Source organism: Sinocyclocheilus grahami, unplaced genomic scaffold (genome assembly GCF_001515645.1).
Source record: "Sinocyclocheilus grahami isolate Dianchi unplaced genomic scaffold, SAMN03320097.WGS_v1.1 scaffold110.1, whole genome shotgun sequence".
In the NCBI taxonomy this organism is placed as follows: Eukaryota; Metazoa; Chordata; class Actinopteri; order Cypriniformes; family Cyprinidae; genus Sinocyclocheilus; species Sinocyclocheilus grahami.
Genome location: NW_015505289.1, coordinates 223,678 through 242,859, shown reverse-complemented (window position 1 = coordinate 242,859; position 19,182 = coordinate 223,678). Strand labels below are relative to the sequence as shown.

The window sequence follows — 19,182 nt, the reverse complement described above, 5'->3', positions numbered from 1 at the left end:
TACTATGCGGTAAGATGTACGAACGCACCATATGTGCAGAGGTGACCTCCGGCGGAGGAAGGAGACACAGTTAAAGAGAGAAACGCACACACTGTCATAAATCACGACGGGCCACAGTCGAGCGTAACCCACTGCCCCGTGGGACCTCCAAAGATCCGTTTTTATCTGCCCTTCCCTCGTTTTTCTGTGGAGTGTATTTCTTACTGTCCTTCTGGTGTGTTTGATAGCCAATTCAGCATGTTTCATCTCGGCTGCGCAAATGTGTACTGTCATAAGCGCTTTCATATCATACCCTGCATTTTACAACAGCTGGAACAATGTGGTGACCAATCAGCAACTATCAGTGTTATAAAATGTTTTATACATTGCTGTATTATTGATTATGATTCATCAGCACATTGGTAAATCAGACTAAATAAGGCATTTTCTGAGCAAATCGTACAAAACTTAGCTGTTTTTTTTTGCTAAATCTGACCATCTTAAACAGTTTTTTTGATGGCAAATTGGACAAAATTTGACCGTTTCTCACTGGTTTTTGGCTAAACATCAAGATTAAACAGTTTTTGCTGGTAAATCAGACAAAATCTGACTTTTTTTTAGCAAACTGGCCAAAACTGGGCAGTTTTTTGCTAAATCTGACAATATTAAACAGTTTTTTATAATGAATTGGACAAAATTAGACAATGCCACCGAATTGGACAAAACTGGACTGTTTTTAGCTCAATCTGACAAGATTAAACAGGTTTGTATTGATAAATCAGACAAAATACATTTTCAATCTGACAAGATTAAAACAAACAAGATTAGACATTTTCTGACCAACTCAGCTAAAAAACAGACAATGTCACCGAACTGGACAAAACTGGACTGTTTTTTGCTAAATCTGTAAAGATTAAACAGTTTTTGTTGGTAAATCAGACAAATTTAGACAGTTTCTGACCAAATCTTGCATAACTAGGCTGTTTTTTTTAAATGTCTAAAACTATGTTTTTTTTGCTTCAGGATTATTTGTGACTTTATTATTTGTTTTAAGTCGCTGGGGTATATTTGTAGCAATAGCATACATTGTATGGGTCAAAATGATTGATTTTTATCTTTTATGCCAAAAATCATTAGGATATTAAGTAAAGATCATGTCCCATGAAGATATTTTGTAAATTTCCTACTGTAAATATATCAAAACTTAATTTTTGATTAGTAATATGCATTGCTAAGAACTTCATTTGGACAACTTTAAAGATGATTTTCTCAATATTTAGATTTTTTTGCACCTTCAGATTCCAGATTTTCAAATAGTTGTATCTCGGCCAAATATTGTCCTATCCTAACAAACCATACATCAATGGAAAGCTTATTTATTCAGCTATTTCGAAAAATTGACCATTAGAACTGGTTTTGTGGTCCAGGGTCACATTTCATGAATAGCACGTTCAAAAGAACAGCATTTATTTGAAATCAAAGACATTTTTAAGACATACTTATCAGCTATACTGTATTTCCTTCGATCTACAGTATCTATCGAAATCTATCAAAAATCTATCCAAATTCAGCATGAATGAATCTCCAAATTGTAAAAAGACACTTCAGGAACACTGAGTGATTTCCGACAGGTTTAATTCTCTCTTCTCGTGTAGCCGACAGGCGTGAACGTCCTCTACCGCGGGCTACAAACACTCCTCTGGGTTTGTGGTAACGCATTCATATCGCGTAATTGCATTCAGCCTGACACTTTTACAAGTTGCATAAATCGGAATGGCGAGAAACTCTTTGGCTTGGGGACGGAAGTGAGTGTGTATGTGAATCTAGTTAACAGCAGACACGGGCACGATAAACAAGAGTGCAGAAGTGCTTATGCAGCCCGCCGCGGAGAGGAGGGTTTAATGATGAGCCTCTGGGTGCTTCCTTTCCTTCCTCTCCATGCTTTTCTCTTTCTCTTTGTCGCATCTCCCTCTCTTCTGTCGAGAGACTTTGCCATGTGAAACAGAAGCTTTGACGTGTCTGTCTGGCGTCTCGTGGGAAGCAGCTAAATAAAGAAATAATAACAGAGACTGACAACAACATCCACTTGCATTTCATTGTGTTTACTTTCTTTTAGTCTATTTACACTACTATTCCTAAACTAAGCCGTGTGGATTTCCATATCTGTAATTCGCTGTGCATCCGGAGGAGTATTCCCTGTAGCTCAAAAACTGAGGTTTCAGGTAGATGCTGCACTAATTCATCACAATTTATACCGCTGGGACGGGCTAAAAACACATCAAGAGCGAGTAGAAACCATCTGTGGATACAGTACAACCATCAATCACCTCAATACTGCAAACTTTTCAAAAAAGATGTTTGCAGACCATTTCAATGACGCATCGCTTCAGTATTTATAGTATTTAGTATCCATCTTATTTATAGATAGAACGATAGAACTATGGATAGAACGATAGATGGATGGATGGATGGATGGATAGATGGATAGAATGACGGATGGACGGATAGAATGACGGACGGACGGATGGATGGATGGATAAAATGATGGACGGACGGACGGATGGATAGAATGACGGATGGACGGATGGATGGATGGATGGATAGAATGACAGACGGACGGATGGATGGATAGAATGACGGACGGACGGATGGATAGAATGACGGACGGACGGACGGATGGATGGATGGATAGAATGACGGATGGACGGATGGATGGATGGATGGATAGAATGACAGACGGACGGATGGATGGATAGAATGACGGACGGACGGATGGATAGAATGACGGACGGACGGACGGATGGATGGATGGATAGAATGACGGATGGACGGACGGATGGATAGATGGATAGAATGATGGACGGACGGACGGATGGAATGACAGACGGACGGATGGATGGATGGATGGATAGATGGATAGAATGACGGATGGACGGATAGAATGACGGACGGACGGATGGATGGATAGATAGATAGAATGATGGATGGATGGATGGATGGATGATGGATAGAATGACAGACGGACAGATGGATGGATGGATGGATAGAATGACGAACGGACGGATGGATGGATAGATGGATAGAATGACGGATGGACGGACGGACGGACGGACGGATGGATGGATGGATAGAATGACGGACGGACGGACGGATGGATGGATGGATGGATAGAATGACGGACGGACGGATGGATGGATAGATAGAAAGATAGATAGATAGATAGAATGATGGATGGATGGACGGACAGACAGACAGATAGATAGTTGACGCTTTAATACTCAATTCTGTTTATATTTTGTTAATTCTGTTTAACCCTAGTGTATAGTGTATGTCTCTGGCCATTAATTATAGAGGTTTTCCTCAAGACTGAGTAGTTGATCACTGTATAGTGCTGCACATCACAAACTGGAGCCAACCAGCTCAACAGGCACGAGTTGGCTGAGGCTGAGATTATCCTGAGTGTGATTTCCGGAGTCTGCAACTTTCCAACACAAAGCTAAGAGGCGCGTCTGTTATCCCCCGCGAGCAGCCCGACACAATCGGCTCAGTTTTCTGTGGCGTCTCACCTCTCGTCTTAGCGGAAGGGCTTTAAATGGCACCTCTGATGATGTGAAGCCAAGAGGAGAACAATTAAATTAAAGTTAGGTAATCCCACATGCAAATCCTCACACAAGGGCGCTACAAAAGCGATAAAGGGATGAGGGGAAGCGAGAGAGCGGGAGAAAGCGGGTCTCTTGTTATCAGCGAGCCCAGGGGCCGTGAGTGATCACCCCTCTGCCCGGAGCCGATTTGGAGAGACTGTTCAACATAATCTACTCTCTCTGTGGCTCAGAGCACCGCGTCTGGCTCTGAGGGACAACAGGGGGAAAAAAGGGACATAATTAGCAGATAAAATGGCCCCGTTTGGACGTCCTCCCAGAGCAACGGCTGTTTGCATGACCCTGTTTATTCTGAGACTGCGATTTACATCCGAGCGTCCCGAAAGCATTTCTCAAACACCTACAGCTAGCGGCCCGTCAGAGGATGTGGTATACAGACACACACACGTGCACATAAACACACACAGACCGTCCCACCACAGACAGCTGGACAAACGCAGTGAAACTGGACACTTTCTAAGGTTATGTGGCATCATTCACTGCAAGTGCTGGATTTCTGCTGCTATTCTGGTTCATGGTCTGATGTTTCAAAATGTGTAGTGTTGACATTGGGCGAAAAAGACTGAGAACTGACTCCTACATTTTAGCCTTGACTTTTAGATATGGTGAAAATTAGAGAAATGTTGTAGAAATAGTGAGAATTATTTATAAAATGTAAAATATAAAATATTTATAATACTAATTACATATATTAAATATACATAAATATCTTCAATATATTAGTAAATATAATTATTATATACATTAGTAAATATATATTAGTAGATATATTGAGGTTAGGTAGAAAATATATACATATAAATATTTTCTGAAATATATAAAATGTAAATTTTTACACAGACACATCTGAATACTTTCCGTACTCACTGTATATACATATATATATATACACGCACGCACACACACACACACACACACACACACACACACTGTATATCAATGATCTATTTTTAAAATACTGATCAATCTCCTAATTCTGTCAAATAAACATCTACAAATAGTTTGGAAGCTTCAAAAATTATAATAAGCACAGAAACACTGTAATTCCGCTAGTAGAGAATTGAGACTTTGCTCTTTCATTCAGTGCATAAAAATGCAAAATTATCTAAAATAAGGGAGCAGGTCACATATTACCCGAAAAAAAACAACAAAAAAAGCACATTATACACACTGAAACCCCCATTATCATGCTCATTATAGTCAGCAGATGAATCTACACCAGAAGAGCCCCGAAAAAGCATGTTCCATCTTCAGTTTATATTTCTCACTCATCTGAAATTATTTTTAAACATCATTTCCTACTTAGATTTTGGAATTTTTAGATTTCAAATAAGACAATATATGGCCCATTCATGTACCTTTTTCACTAATTAAATTCTTTTTATTATATTTAAGAGGCTGTTTTCAGGAATTTGACCCCCAAACCTGTACAAACATGCCGTGTACCTCTTAGAGGGGACTTCATGGCGGCCTCCACCATTCCCACCAGCAGCTGCAGGCTCTTGGGATCCTGCGCCAGTCCCGAGGCGAAGGCGGCCAGGGCATCCGCATGGCGCCCCAGGTACTGAAGGGCAACACCCTGTCGGAAGTATGCCTGCAGAAAGAGGACCAGAGAGAAAGCATGTTAGTACTGTCATCCACTTCAATGAACAAGCAACATATTCTGGATCAAATTCATCATGGTGTTGCCCTTCACCAGTGCAGACGGCTTCCTCCAAGAATTCAATCTTAAAGTGCACAAATCAAAGCGATCTGAACAAAACCCAAACCATAAGTGTTAAACCACAGTGTGAAACCCATTTAGACATGAATGATTCCTCAAATCGTGCATCTCTTGATCAGACGCATGTACCAACAAATCAACAGAAACATCTAAAAAAATCCCAAAGACTCACACTGACCTGAGCCATATCTGTTTACTGTGAAGATTAACAGGAAAATGCATGCTAAACAAACACATTTATGATGTTTAAAGGAATACTTCAGCCAAAAATGCAAATTTACCCATCCTCAGGCCATCCAAGATGTTGGTGAGTTTGTTTCTTCATGGGAACAGATTTGAAAAATGTAGCATTGCATCACTTGCTCAGCAGTGCATCCTCTGCAGTGAATGGGTGCCGTCATAATGAGAGTCCAAACAGCTGATAAAAACATCACAATAATCCACACCACTCCAGTCCATCAATTAATGTCTTACGAAGCAAAAAGCTGCATGTTTGTAATAAACAAAATCATTAAGATGTTTCAACTTTAAACCGTCACTTCTCGGCTATAATATGAGTCCATAATAATGCTTTATTACAAGGAAAAAGTCCATTCTCTGTTGTCATCTCACACCAAAATCCACTAACATATCGGTTTAGAACTGTTTTTGACTGTTTTGTCTTATAATCAGATTTTTCAGACCACATGAATTTTCAGACTTTTTCATGGGAGGAAGCAATATTACAGACTTGTATTTTAGCTGGAAGTAGCGGTTTGATAATACATTTGCCTTAATAAATTTATTTCTTACAAATATGCAGCTTTTTTTTTCGCAAGATGTTAACTGATGGACTGGAGTGGTGTGGATTACTTGTGGATGTTTTTTTCAGCTTTTTGGACTCTCATTCTGACGGCGCCCATTCACTGCAGAGGATCCACTGGTGAACAAGTGATGCAATGCTATTTCTCAAATCTATCAAATCCATGAACAAACTATATCTTGGATGGTCTGAGTGTGAGTACATTTTCAGCAAATATTAATGTTTGGCTGAACTATTCCTTTAAAGTTTGTCCATCATGTAGGTGCTGATACGGACGTTGTATCTCAGACATGCATGAGTTCATGTTTTCAAAGGGGTTGCTGTTATTTTGATCATGCGCTGCACACCAGACCGCTCAACTGGATTAAATATCACAGCAGTTCACTTCCCAGAACACATAATGTCCTCTCTATATTCACCATGAGGGAGATGAGCTGATAAACACCATCATTTTCAATGGCGTTTGACTAAAGGGTTCTCCGGTCCGAGTGGACTCACATCTCCGCCGACATACAGCTCGTTCACAATTATCATTTCACACAGCCGTTTATTAGATCGGCCCGAGCGTGCGGCCCACTTCCAGCTGAGCTGATTACGGTTGGGAAGGGGACCAGTGGAAGATTAAGACATGACATTGAATTTATGAAGGCCCCTATAATTAATTTCACTTTGCACAAGGAGCCCTTTGATTACAGACTACCTCTTTTTTTTCTGGACAGCTTCATTGAAACGAATGAGGATGCATATTGAATTCAACACATTAACCTTTGGTCTAACCATGTTATTATAGGACGTCGCAGGCCACCGTGCTCGGCTCGATATTAATTGCCTCTTTGTATACGGCCCACTGCACCACGATTGGACGCGCTCGGCCACTGTACGTACACATGCACGTTGAGCGCTTTTAGATTTCGACATCGATATCTGCCCGGAGGCAAATGGATTCAGGGGTTCGTTTCAGATGCCTGGGATTCAATCCTATTTCTGTAATGTAATTTTAAAGCAAATGTGCTTTTCTTTTAGTGAAAGCGAATCAAACATGTGATTATTCAACGTAAGCAAACAGAACAATTGCACTCCGTCGGTTTTAAATCAGAATTAAGTTGATTAAATGACAGGCCGGGCTTTGTGCTACATCTCTCCGCTGAATCCGAAAGCTCTAACTGGTCGATTAGCGTACAGAATTCCCAGTGCAGATGCTGACGGCTCTGTGATTTCGTCCGGCATCGCTTTTATTCCCGCTCAACACCAATCTCTCCACCTCTCATTTCACTTTATTTACTTTATGTATTTAATTTCCCATCACATGCAAAGAGGGAAAAAAAGAGCTTCCACAATCTGGTCTGAACAAAGCAGGCGTTAAAAGACAAAAAGCACTGGAACTGAAAGATTTGAATGATCTTCAGATCCATTAATGATTCTTGAACATCAGTATTCTTGTGCTAATGTGGACAGAATGTCATACACTCTAAAAACAAAATGCTGGGTTAAATACAACCCAGTGCTGGGCAAAATATGGGTAAACCCAGGGATTGGGTTGTTTTCAACCAACAGTTGGGTTAACCCAACGTTCTGGGTAGTAACCCAAATGCTGGGTCAAAACAACCCAATCGCTGGGTTTGTCCATATTTTACCCAGCACTGGGTTGTATTTAACCCAGCATTTTTTAGAGTGTACTAAATACTCTGATAACTGCAGAAAGGCCAAATAATCATTAATTTTACCCAAGTTGTGAGAAAAGAGAAAATCAAACAAACAACAAAAAACTGCATGCTAAATAGACACTAAATAGCCAAACCATATTTATTTTGCATTGCCCTCACTGGTTGCACACAACAACAAACATACAGCGCAACCAGTATAGTGATTCACAAACAAATGACTCTTATGAAATATGAAACAAAAGAAGACTCATGATTCCTGAATGACTCACTCAATCATTAAGCAGCTCTTAAAATATGTATACAAACATGTTACCAGGTACATTATCGTTTGTTTAGTATATAGAGGTCCAATTTTTTATCAGCTTCCTTAAATTACTAAAAGAACTCTTCAAGGAATCATTAAAGATGATGTAACTTGTTCAATGTTAAGATAGTTTCTCCTAAAATCTGAAGACAGGAGGAGTGTTCGGAAAACAGGTTAAAAATGACTCTTATTAACCGGTTCTTCATAATAAATCAATCTCGAATCCATCATTTATCAGTCTAAATCAGTTAAATGACTCACCCAATCACTGAATCCATCAGAATGGCTCTTAAAATACATATTAAAACAATAAAAATTGTGTTTTTTTGTTTAGTATATTATTAGGTCCAACTTATTTTCACCCCCAGAATTATAAAAGGCGATAAAGGTGATGTGTCATTTAATTTATGCAATGTTAAAATGCTTGCTCTGTTTGTTAATCTTGTCCAGCCCAACATCAGCAACATTGATTCAACCAATTATGTGAGTGTGGGGGCGGGACTATCTGTTTGACAAACCAATGAAGGGAGGAGGAGTGTTCAGGAAACTTGAAAAACTTTCTGCATTTTCAAATTTCTTTTGATGATCCTATAGTGGAACAGAAACAGAATCTTTAAGTGGTATTCAGAACTAGAATTCATTAAATTCGATATATAGTAGCAGAAATGTATTCTGCATGATTCTACATCCTTCAGATGATCCAGCTCTCCAGTGCGTGTCAATCCAGTGATGTTTCTCAGGGACTGCTGGAGAATGACTGAGTCGGGTTGGCATATGGAGACACAACTGTTCAGATCAAGTGTGGCGCCTGGCTGCGCTGGCACCTGACATCTTAAATGTGACACTCCATCCACAGTCAATTACATATAATCATAACCACGGTCATAACACTGGGAAAACTGTCAAACACACCTCTCAGCTGCATGACACACTGAGCTTAATTCAGCTCTCCAAGTTTTTCAGCATTCAGAATGATGAGCTACTGCCTTTTTTCAAGGTTCCAGCAGAATGAGTGGCAAAACAAAAATGAATCAATCCCGCAAAGACCGCCCGCCGTGATTCAGATGTTTTCTGAGCATTTCAATTGAAAACTCGAACAGCAGCATGCTTTGCGGTGCATTATGAGGTTTAAACGTGTGCTGAATTAAAATGATTTCCACACAGTAACAGCAATGAATCTGAGAGCAGATGCCTATAGAGCACTGAGAATATACTTGTATATGAATATGTTGTATTGAATATCGTATTAACGCGTTAACTTTTTTTGTACTAGTATGTGTGTATATATATATATAACATTTAACATATTCTCTCTCATTACAGTCATGTGATAAGAAAGTACATTATTATTTTTATTACTGTTTATTTGATTTAGTTCATTCCAAATTCAAATTAATTATATGATAGATTATATATACATTTTTCCTTGCAAATTCTCTCTCATTACAGTAATGTGATAAAAAGTAAAGATATTATTTACATTTATGTACAAAACTTTAATAAATATAAATTTATGCAGAATCATTTCCATTCAAATTAATTTAATCCATTACAGTAAAACATGTTTTGAAGTAATGAGAATCTAATGTGAATTACTAAGTATTCTGAAAAAGACAAGAGTCAAACATCCAGACACATTACCGTGATGAAAATATGGAAGAAAAATGAGTTAATCATCATGAAAATAATATCACAATGCAAAAAAAAAAAAGCACTTCATGGTCTTTCATGTCTTGATCCAAAAATAATTGCTTCTTGTTTTTATTCGAATTTTGGCTGAAATATGACCCAAAATGTGCTCTAGTAAAATCTGTCTGTATCACAGTTGTACATAAGTGCCCTTAACAGACATCATTCCTATAGACAGGTACGCTTTGCCCCCTGATGGAGTCGCTGGCTGCCTAGCAACACTCGCCTGGCAACGCTCGCCCCCTCCGGTACCTCACCTGCTGTGATTCTGGCTAAAAACACGGACAGAAAAGTGTGATGAAGAGATGAAGTAAACGACGCTGTTCGGGACTAATTACTGAGCCAGACTCTGCTGTGCCGCTAATCACCTGACTTACACAAACTACAAAGAGAACCAAATAATTATGAGGCTGAAAAACTTAATTACAGCGCATTGGTGCAGATATTTAATGACTAACTTGTCCATTGATGTGCTTTATGGTGGTAATGACCAGACGTGTGTGATGGTTATGGCCACAAGGCTACAACAGCTGCTTTACTGTCCTGATGGACGATCGGTGCAGCTTCTTTTCAAAAGTCAAACACAGACTAAAACTTGACCTAGACTTGACCTTCAAACATTGTAGACTTGAAAAAAAGACTGCATGTGTTACAAGATACTTAAAGTCAAGCGACCCTTTACAAAGGAAGTCATAAAAAGTAGCTAACTATTACACTTAAGTTCAGAGAGCCGATATCTTTTTAATGATATAACAACAGATGATACAATTCACTTTTTATATTCAAACAATTCATCAATCAATTACCCAGCAAAAAAAAACAAACAGTTGGCCTCTTAATTAGAGTGCTAAACATTAAACTGAATTTCAATTTTACACTAAACACAATTAATAAACTCAGAAATCAATCACAATTATATATATATAATGAAAACAAAGTGACAAATACTAGCATTTAACCAAATGTTTCACAAGAACAACAACAACAAAAGACATGGGGACTCAAATGAATCAGTGAATAGTTTATTTGAATATATATATATATATATATATACACACACACACACACATACACACACAGTATATATATTCCTTTTTATATGTATTTATTCTTGCTATTATTATTAATGTTATTATTATTAACAAAATGTTATTATGATATCATTTACATGAATCTTTTAAAACTGATTCATTAAAATGAATCAATTGATTCACTGAATTGATTCACTAAAATGAATCAGAATCAACAGTTTAGGTGGTGTTTGATTATTGCCAAAACACTATTATTGTATCCTATTTTACTGAGGACAGCTTCCACAACACGAGGGAGTACAGTGCCTGCCGAATTTTGCAGTACTGGAACACCGTCTAAGCTGTTCGCCAATCACAACGCACTGGGACAGCTAACCATTCACAACACATTTAGTTTTTCGGAAGGCGGACCTTCATTAAAGCCGGAACTAATCGAGCCGTTTGTGCCAGGATGGGGAGAAAGGTATTTTAATAATGTAAGCACCAAGCATGAGAGCATGTTCTAGTACACCCCCAAAACAAAATCAAGACTTTGTAAAAGAGCATAATAGGACCCCTTTAAAATGAATTAATTGATTCACTGTAACGATTCACTATAATGAATATTTTTTTAAGTTAGATTTTTTTGCCTCAGCTTGTGTTGTGTATAGTTGAGCGTGCAATACAACATGATCAAAAACAAACATGAAAAATCGATCCACGATCCGCATCAAACTGTGAAGGGATGCGTCTAAAAAAGGTCACACTTCAGGACCGTAATCAATGCTACACATTCAGCATTCAGCGCCTGTCACAACTTCCTCATGCTGCACGATGATGGGCTCTGTACGGCGTCTCACCTCTCATCCACTTTATTAACCTTAATTAGATTTCATTATAAAACAATCACCACCGATTCTCATGGAGCCGCTCATAGGACTAGCCTTTTAAACACTCACTACATAAACACTTGCATTAGCATTAGAGCTATTCGCTAAGTCAAGTACCATTGCTCTGCTTGAGGTAAGGGATTCAAACAAACCCAGCTGACATTAAAAATGCCTTTTTAGCACTCAGATTCACAATGTAGTAGATGCTAAAACAAGCCAAACTGGGCCAGTAAGAAGCAATCCCCCAGAAACATGTCATGCTAACAGCCCCTCAAGACAGCCACACCCTAGAAACCTAGAATGAACTTCCTATCACTCAAAACATCCAAGAAAACTCAGAAACATACTAACAACCACTTAAAACACCCTAGCAACGTGCTAAGTCGCCTAAACACCTCACAATGTATTAACAACCACACTGAACACCCTAGCAACCACACAGAAACATTTTAACAGCCACCTAAAACACCCTAGCAACCCCATAGCAACATATAAACCACTCGTAAGAGCAAAGCAACATGCTAACAACAACTTAAAATACACTAGCAATGTGCCAACAGCCTTCCAAAACACCCTAGAGACCTGTTAACAACCACCCTGAACACCCTAGCAACATATTAACTACCTAAACTGCCCTAGTAACCTCATAAAAACATTCAAACAAGCACACAGAACACCTTAGCAACCCCATAGCAACATATCAACTGCCCAAAAGCCCCTAGTAACCTTAAAGCAACACGCTAACAACCACCCAGAACATCCTAGTAACCCCATAGCAACATTAACCACCAAGAAGCAATAGTAACCTCAAAGCAACACGTTAACGACCACCCAGAACATCCTAGTAACCCCATAGCAACATTAACCACCAAGAAACAATAGTAACCTCAAAGCAACACGTTAACGACCACCCAGAACACCCTAGCAACCCCATAGCAACATATTAACCACCCAGAAGCACCTAGTAACCTCAAAGCAACACGTTAACGACCATCCAGAACATCCTAGTAACCCCATAGCAACATTAACCACCAAGAAGCAATAGCAACCTCAAAGCAACACATTAACGACCACCCAGAACACCCTAGCAACATATTAACCACCCAGAAGCACCTAGTAACCTCAAAGCAACACGTTAACGACCATCCAGAACATCCTAGTAACCCCATAGCAACATTAACCACCAAGAAGCAATAGCAACCTCAAAGCAACACGTTAACGACCACCCAGAACATCCTAGTAACCCCATAGCAATGCATGAACCACCCAGAAACACCAATAAACCTCATAGCAACACACTAACTACCAAACACCACAGAAACCTCACAGCAGTGTGTTAACAGTCACCCAGTAACCTTGTATACATTTCTTAAACACACAGAACATCCTAGTGACCCCAAAGCAACACATTAACCACCTTGAACAACCTAGCATCATGCTAACAACATCCTGGCACCCTAGTAACCTCACAACATGCTAACAAGCACTCAGAACACCATAGTAAGAAGAACTAGCGATGCCCTGGAAAACTATACAAATCTGTTTCATGATGGAACTTGTTTGCTAAGATGATGAGATCTCTGTCTAAATGTGGAATATTACCAAATACTATTGAGGCCTAAGTATTTAATTTACTCTCAGTCGCAACATATTAGGAGTTATAAACCTGAAGCACATGGACAACATGGCTGCCCGTGAGATGATTACAAACACAGAACGCTAAACTGAACTTGAGTGACACTGAGAAACAGGAAACCGAGGGATACTAAAATAGCAGATGTTTAGCTTGTGCGTCCACTAACACGTAAACAACCGATCCGGACAAGACTGTTAGCGCAGGAGAGAGAGGAAAAACGCTGCTAGAGAGAACTGGGGCAGGTTTTTATATTATATTGTCCAGCAGCTCTGTTTCCAGCTAGATCTCCCATGCGATTACCAGACAAATGCAGCCTAATTCGCAACACATGCAGCGGTTTAAATATAGAACCGCTAATTTAAGTTCTCCACAGACTCTGGATTTTAGCAAGTCAATAGACTTGGTCTTAGTTGCTCAGCTGACATTTGTCTGCCATGTAAAGCATTCCCAAGGGTCGACCCAGTTTTCCCTGTTTCCAGTCTTTTAAAAGAGCAATTTGTAAGAGCTGTCATTAGCCACCGGCTGAAAGCGGTGCAGCACAAACGGGCACCTTCAGGTGAAAACACAGAGGTGTCAAAGTCTAATGGTTAATATCAACATGAAATCAAAATAGTCTGCCATTTATTACACATTCCTGGTCTTACTTACAATTTATCAGTGCACAATATTCCAGAAGAAAATAAATGCCTCTTATTTTTCAACAATCTGTCATATAAAGACCAATTATTGATGAAATACACAGTTAACACTTTTCACAAAATAATGATGAAAATCAATTTACGATCGGAAAACAACTTTACTAATATTAATAATTCAGTTTTAATAATAATAGTAAAAATAACAACAATAATAATATCACTCATAGTTATTATATTATTATTAACTTAATAACTGCCTAATATAATTATTTACAAATAATACTAAAAATAATAATAATAACTAAAATCAATATTTATTATTAAAATATGTTGTTTCAATACCTCCACTAATAATAATATATTATCATTTAATTTATTATAATTATTAAAAGTAATATTTATTAAAATATACTTATTGCTATAGAATATGACTAATAATATGACTAAAAGCAACAACAACTAATAATAATATAATTTATATTATAATTTATTAATATATTATAAATATAATATCATTTACATATATGTGAAATATTATGCAATTCTAATATAAATATATTATTATTATACGTTATAAAATAGTAACAACAATAGTTTAATAGTTAAATATTTTTATTGTTTTAATACTAATAAACTGATAATAATAACATGTATTGTTTATTTATAATTATTAATTAAATAACTAAATGTACATTTATTATTATTATTATTGCTGTTGTTGGAAGTAATAGTTATTATTAGACTATTTTAATGTTAACCTATAAATAATAATTAACATTTGATTCTGAATATTGGTTATTAGACTTTAACAGATGAAAATATTAAAAAATGGTCTTAAAAAACACATTATTGGCCAATCTCTACACACTACTGGCTCACTGACTCCAGTTACACCTCTGATCTGGTTAAAGGTAGCCAGTCCACCTGCAGGGAGATTAAGACACGACAAAGCAAACAACAAACCTTAATTGAAACTGCCGTCACCAACTGTTCATAGCATGAAGGCGCAGCCCAAAACAACAGGGCTAATCTGCATGAATATTCATCTGGATTCCTGTGGGAAGCTAATCAAACGTCATTAATCTGTTCATGGTTGTCTTTGCGATATTTCAAATGAGACAAATGAGTATGTTTCCGCACCAGCAGGAGACTACTTGTCACCTGACCCGGAGGGACGAGCGCTCCAGGACCGCGGCCTGAGACGTGTCAGTATCCCGTCTGCTCAAAGGGGGATGCATCTGGGAAGGTAGAAGCTTCAGGCGGCACTATAATGGTAAGGACAGCATCCAGCCAAGCCGTCCCCTGCAGCTCGCCGCTGCAGCGTAAAGTGCACTGGAGTAGGAAATTGAGGCCGCTGCAAGTTCAGCTTTCTTCCGAAAGAGCCCTATTTCACACGACGAGGGGTTTAGGCAATTACTTGTGACAATGGCTGGCATGGCAACCGAGAGAAAGATTGATCTGGACACAAAACAACTGTGTTTGCTTTATTAAAAGTAATTCATCACCCTGCCCCGTGTGTAATGGCGCATTAGGAATGTGTGCAAACGGACAGACATCAGGGAATCGGACGTACACAAACACACATCTCTGCTGGGTGTTAAAGGAAAGCCATCCGAGTGTGTTAGGATTCGCAGATCCTCTCTTGCTTGAATTCCACTAGTATTTCCACCATCTGCCATCGTTCAAGCACTCTCAAGTTCACTGCGGCACTCTGGGAACTACGCAATTAATCAGACTGAGTAGATTTTCATGCCACAAGGCTGTGAAACCTGCCCAGAAGTTGCGCTTTCCTAGTCCACGAGATCTTTGCTGTGTTCGTGCTAAAAATCCTGATGATAAAGTAGTTTAGAGCTACAGTATCAAATGCATGTGGATCATAGATAGACCTGGGAGAATTAGAAGAGTTCATATTGCGATATCTGAATTTTGATTGCAGGTTGGGAATTTGAATACAATTTAAGACCATCAATGTATCTTAGAAGCAAAAGTCTTCTGTAAGCATCGCTGTTTATGAGTCTTGACAAATTTGAATAAAATTGGGACATTGTTGAGATATATTACGAAATTCTATAAGAGATTACTTGAAGTCTATTACAGATTACAAGGAGGAAATTGTGACTTCAATAAAAGTCTCGATTTGTTCTCCATTCAGTCTCATCGCTTTGTACGAGAAACAACTGAGATCTCTGACTTTTGATTGCAGATTTCCAATCGGAGCACTATGCGAGATATTTTTATCTCATTAATTTATCTTAGAAGAAAAACGTTGCATTTGCTATGAATCTAACTGCAGTGTTGTTTTTCATTGAGCAAAAGTGAGACAGTTGAGATATCTTTTGAATTTCTTCATGAGATTATGTGACATAATGAGAAAAGTGTCAATTTGTTCTCCATTCAATCTCACTGCTTTGTGTGATCAGATCTCTTACATTTGCAGATTGTAAATCTGAGAACAATTTGAGACCATTTTTAGATTTCATCATCTTGTTTTCGAGAAAATCGCGACATAATGAGATTTGGAGACTTGGACTAAAGTCTCAATTTGTTCTCTATTCAATCTCATTGCTTTGTATGAGAAACAACTGGGATCTCTGACTTTTGACCGCAGATTTCCAATCGGAGCACAATTTGAGACATTTGAGAATTTATCTTAGAACTTTCCAATTTCTTTGCATTTAATTGCAGTGTTGTTTTAGTCCTGGCAAATTTGAATGAAAAATTTAGACATCTTATGAAATTATTTAAGAGATTACTTTTTACAAGAAGGAAAATGTGACTTTAACAAAAGTGTCAATTTCTTCTCCATTCAATATCATTGCTTTGTGCGAGAAACAACTGAGATCTCTGACTTTTGATTGCTGATTATGAACTGGAGCACAATTTGAGACATTTTACAGATCTCAATCTTATTTTAAGAGCAAAACTTTTCATTTGCTTTGCATTTAATTGCATTGCTGTTAATGATGAGTCTTGTCAAATTGAGCAAAACTGAGACATAATTGAGACCTATTATGAAATTCTTTGAGATTATGCACCATAAGACCTTTTTTTTTCAAAAGACTTAAATGACAGTGTCAGTTTGTTCTCCATTCAATCTCATTGCTTTCCATGAGAAACAACTGAGATCTCTGACTTCTGATTGCGAATCTGTGCACAATTTGAGATATTGTTTTAGATTTTATAAACTCGTTGTTTGAGTCTCAACAAAATTGAGACACTGCCGAGATATCTTATGAAATTCCAAGAGATTACTTTTTATCCAGGAGGAAAATCTCACTTCAAAAATATCAGTTTGCTCTCCATTTAATATCATGTACAAGAAACAACTGAGATCTGTGGACTCAAATGGTTCTCAGTTTCGCAATCAGCGATCAAGTCATTGCTCAGATTTCAAACTTATTTTTGAAGCAAAACATTCCATTTGCTTTGCATTTAATTGCATTGCCGTTTATGAGACTTAACGAGATTACTTTTTAGCAGGAGTAAAATCTGACTTGAACTAAAGTGTCAATTCGTTCTGCATTCAATCTCATTGCTTTGTGCGAGAAACGACTGAGATCTCATTAGTGTTTTTTGTGTCCTGTGGGCAGCAGAAACTAATAGGCATGCACCCGGTATGTTTAACACAAATGAGTGCCATACGGATGGATGGAGAGCGGGAACGCTGGCGCTAATGGAGTCTAGGGCTGGACTTCCTGGTGCCGTGTCACCTTGCTCCGGGACAACCCGCTAAGCTGTTGGCACTAATGGTCGCGTGAAGGGCGGGATGAACAGAGAAAGAAGGAAAGGGCTGGATGCGTGCGGAGAGACAGCGCTGGCAGGTACATACATAATTGCAATGTGAGATGCATAAGAGAAGTGAGCGCCGGGGGCCGAGATCCAGCGCTGTGATTTTAGCAGAGACGAGCTGATGAAGGTCACCAGCTGCGGGAGCCAACGAAGACAACCCCTCTCCATCTGACGCTCAGACTGCTCTAACACTGATTCACCAGCACTCCCAGAGAAGAGAACTGTATTACAAATAGATTATTAATACTATAAATAATAATACTGATAACACTAATTTACTGAATGAGCACTGTGCTGCATCCAACTGATTGCAATGTATCTTATGTATCCTTTCAATACATAAAACTGCTTTAATACATTTTAAATCAATTTTTAATAATTCTTTATTCTTTGCTTTTATTGTTACTTGTATTTTTTTACACATCTGTTGTGATTATTTTATGATTTTTTAAAAATCCTTATGTAAGCACTTTGAATTCCCATTGTGTATGAAATGTGATATATAAACTTGCTTGCTAAATTAATTGTGCATAATATTATTATTATTATTGTTGTTGTTGTTGAAAAATGTGCTGTGAATACTGGTTTAGGAAGCTTAAATAACACATAAAATAAATTAAATAAAAATAATACATTAAAAGAACTTGAGTTCATATGAGTTCATATATTATTAAAACAAAACAAAACTAAACTAAATAAAATTAAATAATTAAATAAAATTAAATACAAAACTAAACTAAACTAAACTAAACTAAATTAAATTAAATTAAATTAAATTAAATTAAATTAAATTAAATTAAATTAAATTAAATTATTGATGTCGGTCACTGCCGCTCCCCGCTGCAGGAGCTATACTAGCCCTCGATATCTGCACCGATGGCCAGCAGGATGCTGAGACTGATTTGCCATCACTGCCAGTGAAGAAGAGATGTTAAAGGCTTTAATGCTCATTTGGGGCACGTTTACAGTCATTACAATACACGGACTCTTAGTTTCGGTGTAAAAACGCATCTGTTTTCAGCTCGCTCCATTTGTGGGAGCCAAAGACTTAAAAATTTAAAGCTGGCTCCAAATCAGCAAATGTTTGTTCGTCCATTACAGGTCAATTGAGCGCAATGCAATTTACAAGACTCTCCCTCGGGTCCTCTTACCAAACCATCCCATGGCGATAATCGCAAAAACATCTGTATGAGCGACAATCCCGCTCAGATGTTTTACCAAAAAGCTGGAGTTCCCTTATGATGATGTACCTAGAGAAAAATAATAACCCCCTTGAAGCTGAAGGGTCTTATCTGTGCAAAAAGTGCCACGTTTGCAGAAAAACTCCCAAAGAGGAGCCTCCCTTTCAGAAGCGAATGACAGATACTGATAGCAAAGCTTAGACGGCACCATTAACGCT

At 38.1% G+C, this 19,182-nt stretch overlaps 1 protein-coding gene across 1 annotated transcript in view; it reads right to left on the bottom strand.

Moving 5' to 3' along the window:
• Window positions 1-19,182, bottom strand: part of LOC107588927 (tetratricopeptide repeat protein 28-like) — a 293,102-nt gene that overhangs the window by 102,945 nt on the left and 170,975 nt on the right. The window contains exon 3 of the mRNA XM_016277179.1: window positions 5,085-5,232. Coding sequence (XP_016132665.1) covers window positions 5,085-5,232 — 148 coding nt within the window. The remainder of the gene's footprint in view (window positions 1-5,084; window positions 5,233-19,182) is intronic.